Source organism: Limulus polyphemus, unplaced genomic scaffold (genome assembly GCF_000517525.1).
Source record: "Limulus polyphemus unplaced genomic scaffold, Limulus_polyphemus-2.1.2 Scaffold4000, whole genome shotgun sequence".
NCBI classification, from domain to species: domain Eukaryota; kingdom Metazoa; phylum Arthropoda; class Merostomata; order Xiphosura; family Limulidae; genus Limulus; species Limulus polyphemus.
In genome coordinates, this window is record NW_013669610.1 from 24,889 (window position 1) to 44,463 (window position 19,575).

At 32.8% G+C, this 19,575-nt stretch overlaps 1 protein-coding gene across 3 annotated transcripts in view; it reads right to left on the reverse strand.

Moving 5' to 3' along the window:
• Nucleotides 1-984: 984 nt before the first annotated feature.
• LOC106470432 (cyclin-dependent kinase 8-like) overlaps nt 985-19,575 on the reverse strand; it is a 45,896-nt gene continuing 27,305 nt past the window's right edge. For 2 of the 3 annotated variants that reach the window (XM_022399024.1, XM_022399023.1), the window contains 5 exons: nt 19,221-19,318; nt 16,718-16,861; nt 6,199-6,283; nt 4,004-4,117; nt 985-3,718 (listed from right to left, as the gene is read on the reverse strand). In XM_022399024.1, coding sequence (XP_022254732.1) covers nt 3,608-3,718; nt 4,004-4,117; nt 6,199-6,283; nt 16,718-16,861; nt 19,221-19,318 — 552 coding nt within the window. In that variant the 3' untranslated portion in view covers nt 985-3,607. The remainder of the gene's footprint in view (nt 3,719-4,003; nt 4,118-6,198; nt 6,284-16,717; nt 16,862-19,220; nt 19,319-19,575) is intronic. The other variant, XM_013930992.2, reaches the window with a different exon arrangement.

Consider the following 19,575-nt stretch of genomic DNA (forward strand, 5'->3'; position numbering starts at 1 on the left):
CAAATAAACAAATTAGGCCTCATATAATAGTAGAATGTAAGCAGTTTGTTTGGTTTTGATTTACAGTCCTTTAATGATGTGAAAATAGTCTGCTGCAGCAGAGATAGCAAATCAAAAAGAAATAGATTAGGCATTTGTATCATCTTTTCTTCACTTAAATTTATGTTTTAGTGAAGAAAAGAAGTTCACAAATAAATAAAGTTAGTCCACTGAATAATTGGATAACTGATAGTGACATATATGTCCCATGTTGTCCAAACATCTTAAGTATTTTGGGTTATTAACGGTGAGTAAAGGACTATAAACCAAAATCATTTCAATGTGGTTCATGTGTCAATTATATTTACAGGCAACAATCCCTACATCTAACTTGACATAAACTTATTTCCATTTCACCTTATAGTATTCTTGTATTGCTAATGAACCATCATAGAACAAAGTCACAAGAAGAGTACTAACACTACTAATGCTGCTTTTGCAGGAAAATTTTATACCAAATGTCAGCAAGGAGAGATTTCTTTAAAAAAATTATTGAAGTTTATTTAAAACCATTTTCATTACAGTTCATTGTGTTTCATATTTTTTTTTATTTTCCTTAAAAAGTCATAGATCTCCACATTTAAGAAATAAAATGTATTGACACTATGTTCAGATCTCATAATGTTAACAAACTCAACATTTAGAACAAGGCATCTGAAATATACTTAATAATAGTTTTATATGAAAGAAGGAGCTCAGAGATATGACTGGATTCATGATCAACGTATTTTATGATGGACATTAAAGAACAATGGAAACCTTGAAACATATACAGTCTAAGTACTTGAAAGCCATCTCATGTTGCACATGGTTAACATTTATTATCAATTAAAACCTTGCATGATGGACTTAGATTTTAGAAGTGTTTCTTGATTACTCTATATGTATGTCACACGCGAGAACAAAACACACATAACAGTAAGTATTTAATCTTAGCTTGATTTGCCATAGTGTGTCTGGTTTGAGTTATTAGTACTAGTTTTCCAATTAGTTGTTAAAAATTATCTTTTGTACCTTTGACCATGAAAACTTTTCAACTCTTATAAAATAGAACAATTTTTGAGAAGAACTCTGTTGTACACAATGTGATGAAATAAAAAAGATACAAAAAATACTGCTAGTGAAACTTCCATACTATTATTTGTACTATGATGAAAGTCTACAATAAATAGATTTACTTTTTACACTTGGTAAAAGGGAAAACATGATTTTTTGAAACATTTACTTCAGCTATATGGATGGTTAAATACACTTTATAAGAATGATTTCCTGTGGTATATAAACATACCATATGTTTTCTACCTCCCTGAATTAACACAGGAATTTTTCAAAACTTATTTGTGCTGGTATTTGCAGTTTCCACATAACACGTCGGTCAAGAAAGTCATTAAGTTTCATTTGCTCTAACTTCCTATTTCTCTGTGTGATTCACCTACAACAGCATCTTTAGACTTCTATGGTAAAGACAGCTGCCAATTTCCTTTTGCTCTTGCTACCTATTGTTCTGTGTTATCTACCTAGAGTAGTACCTTTTTTTAAATTTCAATAAGGCGATCTGTAGTATACAAAGTTACCAGTTGTCTTTTCTACTGGCAGTCAGGTGATCTCTTGGAGTAATGGCCATTCTTATGTTTCATTGCCAGTGACCAGTCATTTGGGTGGCACTAATCACTCTGTGCAAGTCTGACATTAATGAGTTAACTACATAATGTAATATTTATTCAATATAGAATGGGATCTCAACAAAGTTAGACTTGCTTACGACTTCATCTGAATAAGTTAGAACAACTTCAAGCTTAACTTTCCAGTAAAGGCAATTGTACATTGTGGCAAATAAAGCACAGTTTATCACTGTTTAGTTGTAATTGTACAGTTGTGTTCAGTTTCCCTTTATTTCTCACAAACTCAGTCAGTCAGAAAATACGGAACTATTTCACAGTAAATATTTTGACAAATCTCCTGTTATACAGATGACCTCTCTTGTCAGTCTTAGAGGAAATCAGTGCTATCTGCATGCTGATGTTGATATGTGTTGCTGTAGGTGCAAACCAAAGCACAGCAGGTAACATGAATAGCATCTATGTATCGGGTTCACTGTGAATTCCCAAATATTTGATTGTGCAATGCCACCATTTGTAGACTTGTGGTTGGAATATATGTCACAGTGCCTTTCAAGGAAGGATATTCATACAATTAGATTGTTAAATAGAAATCTAAATCCAATGAAAACATTTTGAAGAAGGGGGCCATCAATTTTCTCCATGAAAGAAAAATAAAATGTTTACCAGAGCAATCAGAACAGCACAAAGGACTCTGAATTCACACCAAAAAACAATGTGGTTACAAATGAAAACCCTCCAATTAAAAAACAAAAAACAAATTTAATCTACGGACTTTTGTGTTTTTCAAAATATAGACTAACCTTGCCATCCTCTGCATATGCTTGTTACAGTATCAGACAACAATATATTACCATGGCCATAAGACTTGATAGACTGAATGATAAAGAAAATAGTTCCAAAAGCAGCAGGGACCTACAACATCATTCTTATAATGTGCAAATAATCCTCAGTATTATTTTAGCTCATCTAACTACTAAATTGCTCAAATTTCTTTACAGTAGCCCTCTTTAAAACATCACAGCTTTACATAATAACAATCATCTTAATAAGGTATCCACAATTTTTAACAAATTTCAAATTTCTGAATTAAATATTCTCATGCAATTGTAAAGACACATTATTTGGACATGGATGAAATAAAAAGTTCATGATGGTAGAACATTCAATTTTTGTATATTCTTTACACATAATTATACAATACATATTTTTAAACTCATAAAATTATATTTCAAGTAACTGAACAAACCTGGTTTGGTTGACAGATCTTAATACTTTTTAATTCCCTCTTTCACCATAGCTCAGTAGTTGTATATATAAATTTCAGATAGATTTACAGAATCATAATAACAAATTCTGAATATGTAATACTGAGATAACTGTCTTCAACAAAGACTTTATAATCAGAATGCATGTCAAAAGTGATTCTTGAAAATCAGGTTAAAATTCTTGTCAACTGAAGATTAGTTTGGTTAACCAAGCTCAGATTTTGTCTCATTTCAAAAATGACATTATTCACTTCTTTTGAAATATTCTAGCAGAAAAATTAATTAAGTTTGATTACCAACATAAATTAAGATATAAAACTGTGTTCATTTTATGAAGCACAACCACCCATTTAGGCAGCTTTCTACTGTTTTATTTACATTGTAGAATTTTCACATTAAAATAACAATTAAAAAAAATAGAAACTCAACTACACATCTTTACAAATTCTCAGTTCATAATATGAAACAGATCTTAGTTTTCAATGTCTTACTTCACTACTTTCTGCTTTTTATTTTCTTACACTGCCTTTTTTATGGATTATTAGATATGTTGAACATATCTAGTATATTTAGAACAAACCTTCATACGGATAGGAATGTTTCTTAATATGACCTTTAAACCCTCCCATTGACAATGAACCCGAGCACTGGAAGCAAATTATTTATCACAGATGATGAGGACTAGAAATGCTGTGGAAATCCTGCTGCTCCCGCAGTTTGTGGGTTGTTGGCTGCCGATGTGAAAGGCATAGTAGGTTGACTTTGTTGTACACCACCCCCCAAACCATGTGACTGGAAATAGAAATGTATTAGTATTGAAATTGACCGAAAAACAAAATTATATTTTTCAACGTCAAGTAACCCTAAGGAGCATGTTTATAAAAATTACTAGCAAAATATAATTGGGTAAAATTTTTATACTAGGTTAATTTGAAGGAATTTTTAAGTAAATCTTTTAACTTTGTATTTACATACTTAAGGCTTACTTTCCCCCTTACAACAAACACTAATAATTACCTTTAATATCCACCAACTAAGAGTAAAAAATGAGTGTTTTAAAAGGAAATATGCTTGAACCTGATTAGTAGATGTTGTAGATGTGGTTGCTGGGGGTGGAGCCATCCGTACACGTTTGGCACTTGGTCCATGGTTGTTGTTATCTTGATTACCCTGGTTGTTCACTGCTGTAGTCTAAGGGAAATATCAAATCGTTATACTTTATAATTACACAAATCTAAGTGATATTAAGATATACTCAAATCGATATAATTATTTTAAGTTATAAAATTTACTTAAACATATTAAAATTATACCTTATTCTAAAATAACAAAGAAACCTATTAGTTATTAAACCAATGTTTAAGAAGTTGTTGTTTAACATAAACAAAATTCACACTGAAAAAGTTTATGGGAAAATTATAAAGACTAATTAGCTATTGAACTGTACTATGCTAACAAAAGTTGTCATTTATTTGTGATGACAACTGAACAATCATTTATGATGATAAATATTAACATTAATGAGTTGATATTGATTTCTTCGACACAAAAGGTCCCAATTCTTTTTCTCAAGCATTAAGAAACATCCATTTATACTTTGAAAAAGAGTTAAATGCACAATTTTTGACTAAAATAAATCCTTCCATACAATGTTTTTGAAAATAATGTTAAAATCTTAAAACTCTTATTAAAAACACTTCTTCCTTACAGCAGTCACTTTTCTATATCAAATGATATTCTGAGATATTAACTCTTACTAGAAGTTTTGTTTTGAGTTTACTTACTGATTATAAGCACTATTTTATTAGAAGTTACAACTTTTACAGTAAGGAACAATGTGTTTAAAACAGGTATAAGGGTTCACTGATGCACTCATTATCAAATACACTAGTTTTAAAGGTAAAGAAGATTTTAGTATTTAAATCAACATTAAACAATCTAATAATGTATTTAAATTTTAGAATTGATAGCAATTACTTATGCATGTGCACATCAATCCACATGAATTGACAGATGATTTATTTATAGATGAACAGAAAAAACAAACAAACATGAATAAATATGGTGATGTGGAATATGTTATGTGAAACATTTGCATCAGATTAGGAATTTCTGAGGAAATAACGATCAAATTCATATAGAAATGTGCCTGGGTATTTGTTCATTGTGGGATTATTAAATTTTGTTAATAAGGCTTCTCTGATTTTTCTTTTGTTAGTGTTAGGTTCATTCTGTTCAAAACAACTGTGGTTGTTTTGCTCATATGTTAATGGACTTGGGAAGGTTTTTTTTTTTTTTGGTGTTCTTTTAACTCAATAGAAATGACATCGTTTTTAAACCCAATTCTGTGCATATTACTGAGTTACATTCATAATTTAATTAAACCACTTAACTATAAATACATTTTAATGAAATTATCATCATCAAGTACATTATAATTCAAAGTTTAATAATTTATAAGTTTTTATTCCTTTATTTCAAAAGAAACCTCTAAAACAATATTTAAAACTTTAGCATGTATCACAAACAAGGTTAAAAATCTCAACTCTAGAGCTATTTAACCTGATCTTCAAGTTGCATCCTGTTTCACATATGTAAAAGGCTGGGAAATTGTTACACTTTACTTTATAAATGTTCCCTGGTGCAGTTGGATTGTTATATAATTTTCTTAACATATGTTTAATTTTCATTCCATGGATAAAATGAATCTAAGCATTATGTTAAGGTTATATTTGGGTGCTAGTCTTTCCAAAATATCTGATAGACGTATGCTAATGTTTTCTATATGTGGAATAGTGCAAGCAATTAGATTTCCTTTGTTTTGTGAAGTTTTTTTTGTTTGTTTGTTTGTAAATTAAGTGTCTCTTGTCTGCGTTTCTTAAATTCATTTATAGTTTCTGTTAAAGAACTGGTTCACATTGAGTTAAATGTGTAACTGCTTCATCGATGTTTTCTCTGGTGCAAATAGTGTATGCTAAATTTAGGAGGCTTTTAGAGTGCCTAGCTTCTGGTGTTCTTATTATTCAAAGTTTTAGCTGGTAGCAAATATTAAAAGCATTCAAAAATGTATCACAATTATTAGACCATGGAACTGTGTATAACTGTTTTTCTGAAATTGTCAACTATAGTATAATATGAGTTCTAGTGCAGATTATCCAAGCACATGTATCAACAAGAACTTCCTCTCTTTCCACCGTATCAATTCAAAATGTTTCTGTAACACACTAGCTGTTATAAATTGAACTACAGTGTTTAACAGCATTCATACTTACTTTACTGTTATCTGACTTATCTTCTTGTTCTTCATCTGTCAAAAATTCTCTTTTGGGATATGGAATGAGGTACCCAGCAAAAACACTATTTAAAAATCAAGATCCAAACAAAAAATTTACCAGCCTATGATTTTACATGCACATATTAGAAAATAGAATTACTGAAAAAGCAGAGTTACATCAGTTGTATTATTACATAATATTTGAAAATTACACATTATTTTGTTCCCAAAGCTTAATGCTTCAAAGTCAGATGATAAACCCAATTTGGACTGGGGATGTGTGTAGGGGAGGGTCGTAACTGCAAGACTGAAGTGATTGAATGGCTCAGTGGTGCACACTTTTATAGCACCATGTGTGATGGTTTTACAAATACTGCTGTTTGGAAAGTAGAACTATTTTACATCCGTGCTGCAAAACAAGGGGTGATTAGGGTACTTCTTGTTGCCTACAAGGTTGTAGACTGTCCAAATTCTGCAAGTATTCTGACAGCAATGTTAAAAGCGGTAAAAGAACAGAACATTACAGAAGAACATTTTTACAAACATGTTGTTGGTTTTGCTGTGGATGGGGCTGCAGTCAACTCTGGGGCCTGGGCAGACATTGCAATAGAGTTGAAACAGAAAGTAATTTGGATCATCCCAGTACATTGCATAGCTCATACAGTAGAACTGGCTATCAAAGATGCAGCCAAAGAATTGAAGCACCAAAAAGTTTTAGATGAGCTATAGCTCATACAGTAGAACTGGCTATCAAAGATGCAGCCAAAGAATTGAAGCACCAAAAAGTTTTAGATGAGCTCCTTTTTGAGCATTTACTTGTACAATCACAATTCATCAGTAGCCAGGGCAGAACTGATCAAATCAAGAAAGGTGGAAAACCCCAAGAAAAGGCTTCCTACACAAGTAGGAGGCACACATTGGGTGAAACATACAAATATAGCAATAGAAAACCTACTCAGGGTAAACCCAGCATTGATTACACATTTGAATGCAGTCTCCAATGATTAGAGTGCATCCACTGCCTTCAAAGGTAAAGCAAAAGGTTTTCTGAAACATCTAAGTCCAAGAAAGATGGTTCTCTATCTTAATTTAATATTAGACATCACATCATCCTTGAGAGAATTTTCTGAAATAGTGCAGAGGCAGGATTGTATCCTAAGTGATATTTCCGAGACCATAAATGCAACTCTAGAAGTGTTGCAAAGATATAGGGCATACAATGGACCAGCCCTTCGTAGCTTACTCAAGGACAGCAAGCAAGAGGACTTCAGATTTCACCTTGGTATCACAGAGTTTCAGAATGATTCAATTAGTTTAGGCACAAATAGCGAGATGATCCTATGTGCCTTAATTTCTCACCTTGAAAAAAGGTTCGGAGGCCTGAATTAGCCACATATCTCAGCACTTTCAGTGTGCAATATCAATACATGGCCATTGAACAACAAAGAGCTCTATGAAAAAAGTTTGGTGATACTGAGATCCAGGTGCTATTAGATCATTTTCAAGAACCACTCAATCTGTGCATATCGTTCAGTCCAGATGTAGTTATGAATGAATGGACCACCATAAAGACATTTGCTCTCCAGTCTGTGACTCGTAAAACAAAGGGTACAAATCAGAGGGTTGACAATGCAGAAGTTTGGCAGGAAATGTGGCAGTTAGGTGGACATGAGAGCTTTCTTACACTCATTGATCTTATACTCAGCCGCAAACACATAGTGCTGAAGTAGTATGTGGATTCAGTTTATACAAACTAGTGCATACAGATTTGTGGAATGGGCTTCAACCAGAGACTGTATCAGGCCTTATGAGGATAAGATTACATACAACAAATGTAAAATAGCCTTAAACCTATGAAGATCAACTGGCATCAGATCAAAGCAGTCTTCAATAGCTCCATATGGACCACAAAAAACAAACAAAAGGCAGATGTATACAACTTTGAAGATGAAGCACTAATCACTCTAGAAGAGGAGTGTGATGAAACAGAGAGAGACTGATGATACAATAGCAGAAAGCAAGGTAGATGATGATATGACAGAAGCTCAATGTGAAGAAGCCAATTTTAAATAATTTTAATTATGACTGTTACCTTTTGATAATTAAAACTGATAATTACTTGAGTTTATTGATTTCTTTGTTAATTCTATGAATAGTTTATAAGTCACACAGTTATACGCTTCTCACAGTTGAAAACAAAAAGGTGAAACTGAGAAAGCTCAAACTGAGGAAGCCAATCTCAGATAATTTTCATTATGATGACTGTTAACTTTGGATAGTAAATTTTGATAATCCTTTGAGTTTATTGTTTTATAGAACATAAATAAAGTATTTTGTGTGATAAATAAGTGATTAGTTTGTTAAATTATATCATATAATAAATTTAAATCACACAATATGCTTATTACAAACAAATTAAAACATAATTTATCATAGAAAAAGCAGTGTCCAACAAATATTTTTTCTGCCTGAACTGCTGTCCATTGGAATTTTTTCTTAATTTCATGCCCTCAATAACATAATTAAATTTAGTATTTCTATCACATTTATGTTGTGAAATTTAAAAGAAATTTTTTCAAAGACTAATTTGAAAAAAAACATTAAAAAATGCTTCCTTTCATCTTACAATTGCAATAACTTTTATAATTGACCAGAAAGTTACATTTAATATGTTCAGTCAGTTCCAACTTGATTGATATTCAGTAATATATTTCTTACTGATACTCTATTTTGCTGACTGCAGTAGTCACCACTTCCTGCTATAAATCATAAAAAATATGGGAAAACTGACAAATATTTATTGGTGACTTCCAACCTAACATTTCACAGTGGTGTGACCATTATCTTTGTCAGGCTAGATCAAATATTTATGCCAAAATATTCTTGATCAAAATCAATTTTTATTTAAGAAATATTGTTTCTTTTTTTTAGTAAATATCAAGCTAATTTACTTATTTATGTTGTTTGAATAAGATAAAACTTAACAATGGTATTCAATAAATATGAATTTGAGTCAATGGAATAGTTTGCAATCAGCCACCATACTTGTTAAACCAAAGTAAGTTTACAAGATGTTTAATTACCTAAAAAGATTTCCACAGCTTTCAACCAGAAATAATTTAACACAAAAACATTTTCAGAAATGAAAATAATATCTAAAGAAACTACAAGAAATTCCTAGATCTGTAGTTTTTCCCAAAGGTCTCCATTAGTTTTCAATATTCATCCTTGCAGGAGATGGGTCTTGTCACAAAACCATAAATTACTGCATATTTAGTATGTGCTGTTGTAAACAGTGTCTAAACTTTACCTGCAGCTATTTTCAAAAATGTACTTTGTCAATGATTGCTCAGACCACATGTTGTTGGGGTATGCAGGCATTCCAGGCATTTTCTTTCTTTCTTACTCTTTTTCAATGTATAATTATTTATGTTTATCATTTATCTTAAGTATGTGCAGTTTTTGCATAACAATTGGTCAACAAAGCTGTTAAAGTTAACATTTTTCTTACTTCAAAATGTATTTTTGATAGATACTCACCTCTTTGCACAGATTAGCTTTTTCCTGTTGAAGTCTCACTATACTGTTTTAGTGACTTGTACGCCACTAGCCTTGTGAAACTCCCACATAAAATTCATGTGAAAATGTGAATTTGAGATACTGTGTGATGAAGTATCATGCAGCAAACCCCTCTACGAATAGCAGTGCAACACATCTCTTGCATAAATGCTCCTACACATACACGTGCATGCAAAATTCTCATTCTTTGACAAGGCAAATAAGAAAATTGGAGAGGAAGGGTGAGAATGTGCATGGAGGTATCTATCAGAAATAAATTTTCAGGTGAGGAAAATGTTAACTTCCAATATAATGACACCTCTATGCACAGATTACCTAGAATCTCATGTTGAGATGGTGGAGGAACAAGTGTAGAAATTACCTAGATGAGCATCTTTTCAGGATCGCTATAAGGAAGCTCACTGGGTACAACACCCTATAGTACGCCATCCATAGGGGCACACTTGTGGGAGATTGCATCCAATCTCAATCAGGGTGTACTCTTTTCCTGAGTGAAGGATAGGAAGAGGCTAGAAGCCTGAAAGGTATCAAAAAATAAAAATACTTATGATATCACCATTCAACCATTAGATACTATGGGCCCATCACCAGCTGTGGGAGTAGAGTTAATGAGTGATATATCACAGTTAGATAATAAGAAATATCAATAACTACAAATACAAAATTAGTGGGGTCATGTTCTTGCAGTAGTTGGCAAACGAGAAAGGAGAGAAGGTTAAAGGTTTGTCTGAAATCCACTCAGAGATTGTGATGTATCTAGACAGGTTTGGGTGGACCATACTACACTCCAGAAACACCCTGCCCCACTTCTCAGCATAGAGAGACTCTGTGTTTTAGCACCCACTTCCAGGTTTCAATTGGTGAGGATTCACCTTGGTTCAATACCACAGCAGCTGAGGTCTGCTAAGTAGCAAGGTTCTCTCATGCTCCACTTGAGGGGGGAATATTTGTGTAGAGGAGACCTGGATAATGCACCTGGATCCCCATCAGTCCTTCAGTCTGGAAAAGTCTTTTACTGAAGACAGTGCAATGGGTAACCACAAAACCTTATTTTTAAAAGCAGGCAAGTGCTAGCCAGAAAAACAGTTAGAAGCACAACTCTGGTGCTGGCTTTTTCCACGACAGTCCATGGAATGGGTACAGTCTGGATTGGACTAAAAAAAGTTATATATATAAACATCACGAGTAAAACTCTAGTGGTCTTGCAGAACACCCCAATTCACAATGGGCACTGATTGGGCCAGGTCAGATGGTCTGAGCATTTTCCATTATCCTGGTCCGATGCAGAATTTTGGGTAAGTATATCCTGTGAAGCAACACTAGAAACCTAGTGGTATCAAAAAGTAGAAGAAAGGTGAGGAAGGAAAAAAAAAGAATATCCACAACCATTACAGGTGCAGGGTGAATTGATGAATGGCCATTGGTGGAAGTCTGTATGCTACTGGAAATGAGATAACCAGATGGTAGAGATAGTTAAATGTGAGATGAATGATTGTGGGGTAGTCGTCTACATGCCATCCCAGAGAAAAGTGGGGAGAAAGCCAAAGAAAGGAGATTCAATAGAGAAAACAATCATCTATTGTCAGAGGGGCATATACAAGATGTAAGAGCTGGTGAATTCAATTCATAATAAGGTAAAGAGAAAGGCCCCAGGTAAAGGAGTTGTCTCAGTTATGCAAGGACAGTGAGATGAACCAAAAGGAGGAAGAGAGTAACAAAATACTGAGCAGCCCAGAAAGAACAAGAGCATCTGTCCGGAACAGAAACAACATCAAAAAGAGAAATTGAAGGAGGGAATAAGAGAGAAAAGGAGAGATCACTTTCCACTGCTATGGAATATGAAGGATGGAAAGACTGGCCAGGATAAAGGAAAAGGGAAGAGCAGTAATGAGAAAGTGGGAGGAAACAAGGGTGTAGATATGTGTACAACATCTACAAATGGTAAGGAGGTATAGGACTCATGAGTCAAGGGAGAGCAGATGCATCTGCTAGAGGTTTGTTAGGGACCCAGGTAAGAGCATGAAGAATCAAAATGATAATATATTCAGGCAAGAAGTAGAGGGGGGCAGTGTATAAGGAAGGAATTAAAGAGGGTAGAAAAGAGGCTGAGAAGAAAGGAAACTGTGACATCAGCAGAAGGTGAGGTAAATGCCACCTAAAAACCCAAGATAGAAGAGAGTTACAGATCATGAGAGAACCATCCCATGAAATAGAAGGATCTGTTAAAATGTAATGAAGTCAAAGGGAATAGTGACAATGAGATCAAGGTGAGAAATATGTACTGTTTGTCAGCATACCAAAAAGGTACAAGGATGACAGGAGTGGGACAAAGGAACAACTACGTGATCAGGGAGGTGAAATGGACAATCTCACAGGCATAAAGAACAATATGTGAAGGCGATTCAGAATGGATGGAAAGTTGGGAAGGGGAAACCAGGATGAGACTTAAGGAAGAGGAGTAATAGAAACAAGGTTTGGATAGATTGTGAAGGGTCTCCAAAGAGACCCCTTAAGAGTTGTCCCAAAACTGAGCAAGAACCTGAGGGAGGAGATGGAAAGGAGGACATGCATAGAAGAAAAAAAAAGATGGGATAGACCAGACTGAAGGTATAGACAGCTAAGACTGAGGATTGAGGTACAGGAGACCAGAAAGGAAGAAGTTAGAAAAGAGGAGAGTGGAAAGGCAACAAAAGGAGGACGAACAATGAAAAGGGAGATCAACAGACCAGTGGGTGAGGAACCAATCCTGTGGACAGGACATGGTCATGTGAAGAAGACAGCCCACAATGATGTGTAGTGCCCCTAGAACAGGACAGTTTATGAACACATTTGAATGGCACAGGCCCAGAACCAAGTCTGAACACTATCTTTTATATGTATATGTAAAGGAGTAAAGAAAGAAGAGTAAACATTATCTACTTGGATTACATGTAACAGAATGAGTAGCCACATCAAAACATTGATTATGGGTGACACTGTAAGGAAAAAGCAATCATATCTAAACCTTATCTTCTAAGTATACATAAAGTAGTAATGAACTACATCTGATCATTATAGTCTACTTGGACATGTGAAGGAGTAAAGAACTATAACAAAATATTATTGTCTATGTGTGACTTGTCAAGGAGTAATGGATGAGAACTAAACATTACCATCCATGGGCACACAATAAGCAGTAAAAAACTGTGACAAAACATTAATCAATGAGTAGACATGTTAAGAAGTATGAATGAAGCCTATATATCATCGTCAAAGTATTGCAAGCTAAGGAAGAATAAATTATGTTGAAATAGTATCTCCTATGCATACATGTTAAGGAATAATGAAAGAGAACTACACATGCATGTCTAAGTAAGCATGATAAAGAGGAAATAGATCAAAGCATCATCTATCGTATGTACGTATTAAAGAGTAATTAACTATGAGTAAACAGTACCCACTAAGTCTACTTTTTAAGGAGTAATTAACTATGAGTAAACAGTACCCACTAAGTCTACTTTTTAAGGAGTAATTAACTATGAGTAAACAGTACCCACTAAGTCTATTTTTTAAGGAGTAATTAACTATGAGTAAACATTATCTTCCAAGTGACATAAGGAGTAAGAAATTATGACTAAACAACATATTCTGTGTGTTATGTATGAAGAAGTAATTAACTAGAAGTAAACAATAACATCTAAATATACATCTTAAGAATACACAACTATTTCTAAACATCAACTGTTGTGTATACAGAAAGGTTCAATGAACCATGATCAAACATGATATTCTAAAGGGGAAATGGTAAGGAGGAATTAACATCATCTTCTATGTGGACACGTTAAGGAGTAAGAAGAGTAAAACTAAAGATTAAAATGGCTGTATACGTGGCAAGGAATAATGAACCAAGATGAAACCTTACCTTCCATGTGTACAAGTGAAGAAGTAATGAACAAAAACTAGCAATTATCTTCTAGGTATTTGTGTTAACCCTATCGCCACGAGTATCCTTTACTGCTCATGACACAAGGTTTTAGCGTCTTACATTCAACGATTTATTCAACTATTTTTTTGTTTATGTTATACCAATTAGAATAGCATAAAATATTAGCTAATAATCCATATTTTAAAAGTATACAAGTTTTAAGTTCTTAATTCTACAAGACAATATAAAAATAAATCCTGAACTTCCATTAGTGTGACCCACGTGACACATTTCTCTTTGCATGTCATCATCCCTATTTTATCCACCATCCCTCGAAAAAGTATGAAATTAAACGTAATTTACACTCTATAATATTATTATTGCTCAGACAAATCATAATTTTTATAACCTTCAATTTTGTTTGGATAGAGAGCTATCAAACTTTATTTCTTTTCATATTTATTCTTTATTTATTATTATAAAAGTAACTAAAATCTAAAAATACGGATCTTTTAAAGTTATTTAAGACTAGATTAGGTAAAATAAGTAATAATAATAATAATATAATTAAAATAGTAGCTCGTGAGTAACATAATTCAATTGTGTAATGTGAGCTGCACGTTCCCCTAATGATTTACAACTTATAATGGCACAGATAGTAGTTAGACATGGCTCAAAGGGCAATAAAACAATAAAATTTGATTATAAATAGATATATACCATTATGAACTTAAAGCTACTTAGGATAAACAAATGTAGTTTCATGTTACAATTTGAAGTCATTCTATAAAGAAAAAAAAGAGTAATTTAGGTTTAGTAGGGTTTTTTTTGTGGTTATGAGGTCAGTCGAATTGACCGATCCTGTTTTGAGATAGAGTAGAGAAAATAAAAGGTAAACTATAAACTTTTACTGAAAAAAAAATGTTTGAAATGCATTCATGAGATTTTAGGGATTACATAAAAGAAATCTGAAATTTTTGAGATGATTTTCATGTTAAGATTAAAAATTCTTTTCATCTCAAAAATCTCAAATTTCATTTGCGTAATCTCTAAAACCTCCTAAGTACATTTCAAATATTTGTTTTCCATAACACTTTATGTTTAATCTGTTATTTTTTCTACAGTTCTACCCTAACTCTATATAAGGTTTGAACAATCTCAACTAGAGTGACTTCAAGCTGTAACATGAAACTACATTCATTTATCCTAAGTAGCTTTCAACTTGTAACAGTATACATCTATTTGTACTTAAATTTCATTGTTTTATTGCCGCTGAACTGTGTCTAACTATTATTTGTGCCATTATAAGTTGTAAATCACTAGAGGAATGTGGAGCTCATGTTATCCTATCGAATTATATTACCCACAAGCTACTCCGAGCTGCTCGCATGCATGCCTCGTAGAACCTTTTTTTTTATAATATTATTTATTTTACCTAATCTAACTTTGACTAACCTAAAAAAGATTCCTATTTTTACATTTTAGTTACTTTTATAATAATAAATAACGAATAGAGATGAAAAACTAGAAATAAAGTACTTACCCCGGTCGTCTTTTTTTGCTGTCGATTGTCGATGATACTTAACCCTATGTTTTTTTATACTAATGGCAGTAATGGACTAAATTTTTATTTAATTAAATAATGCACCAAAAAACATTGAATAATAACATGCAAAAAGCAGACAATATCCTCTAACTATTACAATTTTTCTGGCTTCCTAACTATGCGACCAGAGCTGTTACAAATTCATCAATGCTGGTCGATATTTTCCCATGGGAACAAAGCTTGTAATAAAATATGGCATTTGGTAGATGAAAACCTTAGCTTTTTATTGGTTATAAATAATATAATATTAAACATAAGAGAGAAATATTAACAAATCCTGAAAGAGATGATGTGACAGGTGGGTGTAGCAAGAGGGTTCTGATTTTCTATTTGATGGCTCTGAAACCAAACAAGATTGAAGGCTATAAAAATTATGTTTTGTCTGAGCAATGATGATATCACAGTGAGTAATTTACATTAAATTTCGTACTTATTGGAGGGGTGGTGAAAAAATTACAGAAGAGGGACATTTATCACACTAGGGAAAATTCAAGATTTTTTTTTAAATATTGCCTTATAAAATTAAGAATTTAAAACTTGTATACTATTAAGATATGGATTATTAGCTACAATTTTATGCTATACTTATTGGTATAACATAAACAAAAAGTATTTTAAATAAATTTTTAATGTAAGTCACTAAAACCTCATGATAAGCACAGTAAAGGATGCCCATTGTGAAAGGGTTAAGGATAAATAAACCAGAACAAAATATCAAAAACAATGTGATACATGTGAAAAACAACTAACAAGAGAGAAAAGTTGAGAGATATTCATTAGGTGGAGAAACATTGCGTGGAAAGTCACTACCTTTCTTCCTCCTCAACTTCAGCTTCAAAATCTTTGAAAGGAAATGTGTGGCAGGGAAGAAAGAAAAGGGCCCAAGTGACAACATGGATGATGTTTCATTACTCTTTTTTCTTATTGTATTTGTCAACCTTGACAGCACCTTTTGCAATACATGATGGCTGTCATAATGATCTCAACTAGCTAAATGAACTTCCTAAATTGTAAGTGATTTTTGCATTCACATAGGCAGAAAAAGAATTCACATCAATCTGTGAATTCATACTGAAAAGTTGAAAATACAAAGGAAAGTTGTTGAAGTATGTACCTGAACAAGTCTTAGCAAAAATAAACACGTCTTAACACGACTGTGCCAAGGAAATGAATGAGGATTTTATACATGAATGTAGAGGGATCATTTGTGCAAGGAAGTGTGTTGCACTCCTATTGGTGGAAGGTTTTGCTGAATGATATATCATTACACAGTAGCACAAATCCACGTGTTTTCCCATGAATTTTAGGTGGCAATTTCACAAGGCTGGTGGCATTAAAATCTCTAAGGCAGAATAGAGTGACTTCAAGGGGAAACAGCTAGTCTGTGCAAAGAGATGAGTAATTGTATCGGATTTTTGTTCTAGCTACCTTTGTTCTTTGTCATTCCAATGAAGATAACATCTGGTCTGTCCATGGAATATATAGTTGTAAAGATGCACCTTGTGCATAAAGGTTGACAGCAGTGTCCTCCAATGGTAGGTCAGGTTATATCTCCAGGTTACAGCCTCCCTTCTGTTCGAATGGGAACGACCAGAGATGTGGGTAGTGCTAATTGCTCTGTATAAGCCTAACATTACTAATTCAACTAAATAACATGAGATATAGACAATCTAGAATATCATCTTTAGTAAGTAGGTTAATTTCGAAATATATCTTATTAATTCATAACAGTAAAGGTGACTGTCCAGTGTCAAATACAAGTACCACACTATGTTTGTGTTTGAATAGAATTGCTTTCATTGTGTACCACACTTTGTGTCCAGTCTATTTAATTCTTAGCACAGATTCTACCAGTTTTAGACCAGAGTCTCCTGTTATATATAGTGGAACTACTTAATTTATCTTTTAGGAAATCTGTTTTACCTGAAAATACCACACTATGAAATTACAAATGGTTAGAAAGGAGGGCTGAAATAATAAAACATCAAACAGAAAAAGAAAATCATAAAAGAAACCAGACATGGCTAGTATCATTCTCAATGGATAATAAATAGTTGTTTTTTTTTCAGCAAATATAAACATATTTATTTATGGTAATAAAATTATAGTATATTTTACATGCAAGACTCATGAGAACCATACAGAAATGTAAGTTTGAAAATTGTTTTCATTTTTCTTTGTGAATTTCACTAAATAAATGTCAAAAAAGTACAAAATACTAATTCTAACATATTTTTCAGTTAAAAATTCTAGAAATATAATTAGAGTTATTATTTTTAAGTTGAAATCTGATATTTAAATGAGCAATCAACAATGAGCTCATTCATTTTGATAAGGTTAATTTACAAGGAAACCCATCAGCTTTTTGTACAAATTTTTAAAACTATTTATGCACCAAACTGCTTGTGGGTCCCTAATTTTTTGGTTACAAACTCCCTAATAACATCAGAATCACAAAAAATGTTACAAAATACCATCAATATTGCAATCTATCTTGTTAATTACATATTTTACATAAAAAATGATTGATTTCATAACATTTTTTTGGTTAGTTATATTGAGTGTTGTAATGTGCAAAAAACATAGAATTACTCAATATGATGTAGTAGGTAGAAAACAGTAAGTAAAAGGTATGAAATTAAAATTGATCGGAGTACATTCACATGTTGATAGTTTACACGGTGACTGACTGTCATCTGACCAATCAGACAATGCCACACCAGCATAATACCTATAAAAATACAGGTTGTCACATTATTTTCAGTTGTAGTATAGTGAAGGTATGAATGGCTTCAGGGTTGAAGTTCTGTTGGCACTCACTGGTACTAAGTACCGGAACTTATTTGAGCTACTTTGTTGTTGTTTTTTGTTTACACGTAGATTTTTTTTCTTTTTCAAAAACATGTCCACTTCACCCAGCTGTGTACCTCTACTTTTTTTAAACAAATTTACCCATGAATGGCTCTCAGGACAGAAATACTGCATGAAAAATATTTAGAAAATTAAAGTTTTGGCTGGTGAAGGCTAATCCATGCAATAGACTAAGGCAAAATTTCATGTTTCAGTAGGAACTGTATGGAAACTCTGTAGAGGGTATTAGAAACAAGTACTACTGATAATAGAAGTGGTCATGATAAAGAGTCAAAACTCTTCAAGTGATGTTATGTAACTTAGGTTATGCTCTTTACATGATACGTGTCAATACAGTAGAGATCTTTCCAATGACTTAGCTTTAAGTACAGGTGTGCATGTTACTTCCAGAACTGTAAAATAAACATAAAAATAAAGAAGCTCCAATGGATGTGAAGCCACGCAAAAATCACTGCTTAAAAGAGATAAATAAACCAAGAGGCTGCCATAGGCATTGGATATAAAAAAAATAGGATGGGCAAAGGCACAAGAGATTGTGCTTTACATATGAATTCAAATTTATATTGTTTAGCACAATAAATTATAGTATGTTTGACAGCAGAGAGGAAAACAGTATCTCAGACAATGTATAACATCCACAAAGAGAGACAAATACAAGTGTGGGTTGCATCTCAGCCAATGGTGTTGGAAATCTACACTAAAGTAATGGTACCCTGACTGCTGACAGGTATAAGCACACTCTTATTTATCATGTCATTCCCTATCTGTTGGGCAGGAATTCATTTTCCAAAAAGATAGTGACCTCACACACACACTGCAAATGTAACCAAATGTCAACCAAACACAATTTGTTTTCAATTTCGAGAGGAATGCAGTACATCTAGAACAATGTTTCACAATTATACGTAAATAAAGTTACCTTCCATATTTTCATAATTATTTCAAATAACGTGTGTGTGTGTGTGTGTGTATAAGCATACACATATTGTCCATACAATGGAATATTTGTCTACTTTTATAAACTCAATTTTACTAGAAAGTTAGTAAAATGAAGACTTACTCTTGAGTTGGAAGAGGATCTTCCATAAAGTATGGATCTTGAAGACACTGCTCTGATGTTATTCTTTTGGTAGGGTCCATTAGTAACAACTTCTGCAGCTACAAGATGTTACAAACAGATTGCTTACTATAATTTTCATACCTTCAGTGGTTAATAGTTACAACTTTATAAATACAGCTATTAATGAAATTAGTTGTTGTTTCTGTATTAGTAGAAAACTTAATACATCTCTCTCTCTCTCTCTATATATATATATATATATGTATGTGTGTGTGTGTGTGTGTGTATTATTTGTGGTTTTTTAACTAGTAAAATAACTATCTTATCAATTAATGTGATATAAAACTATGAAAAA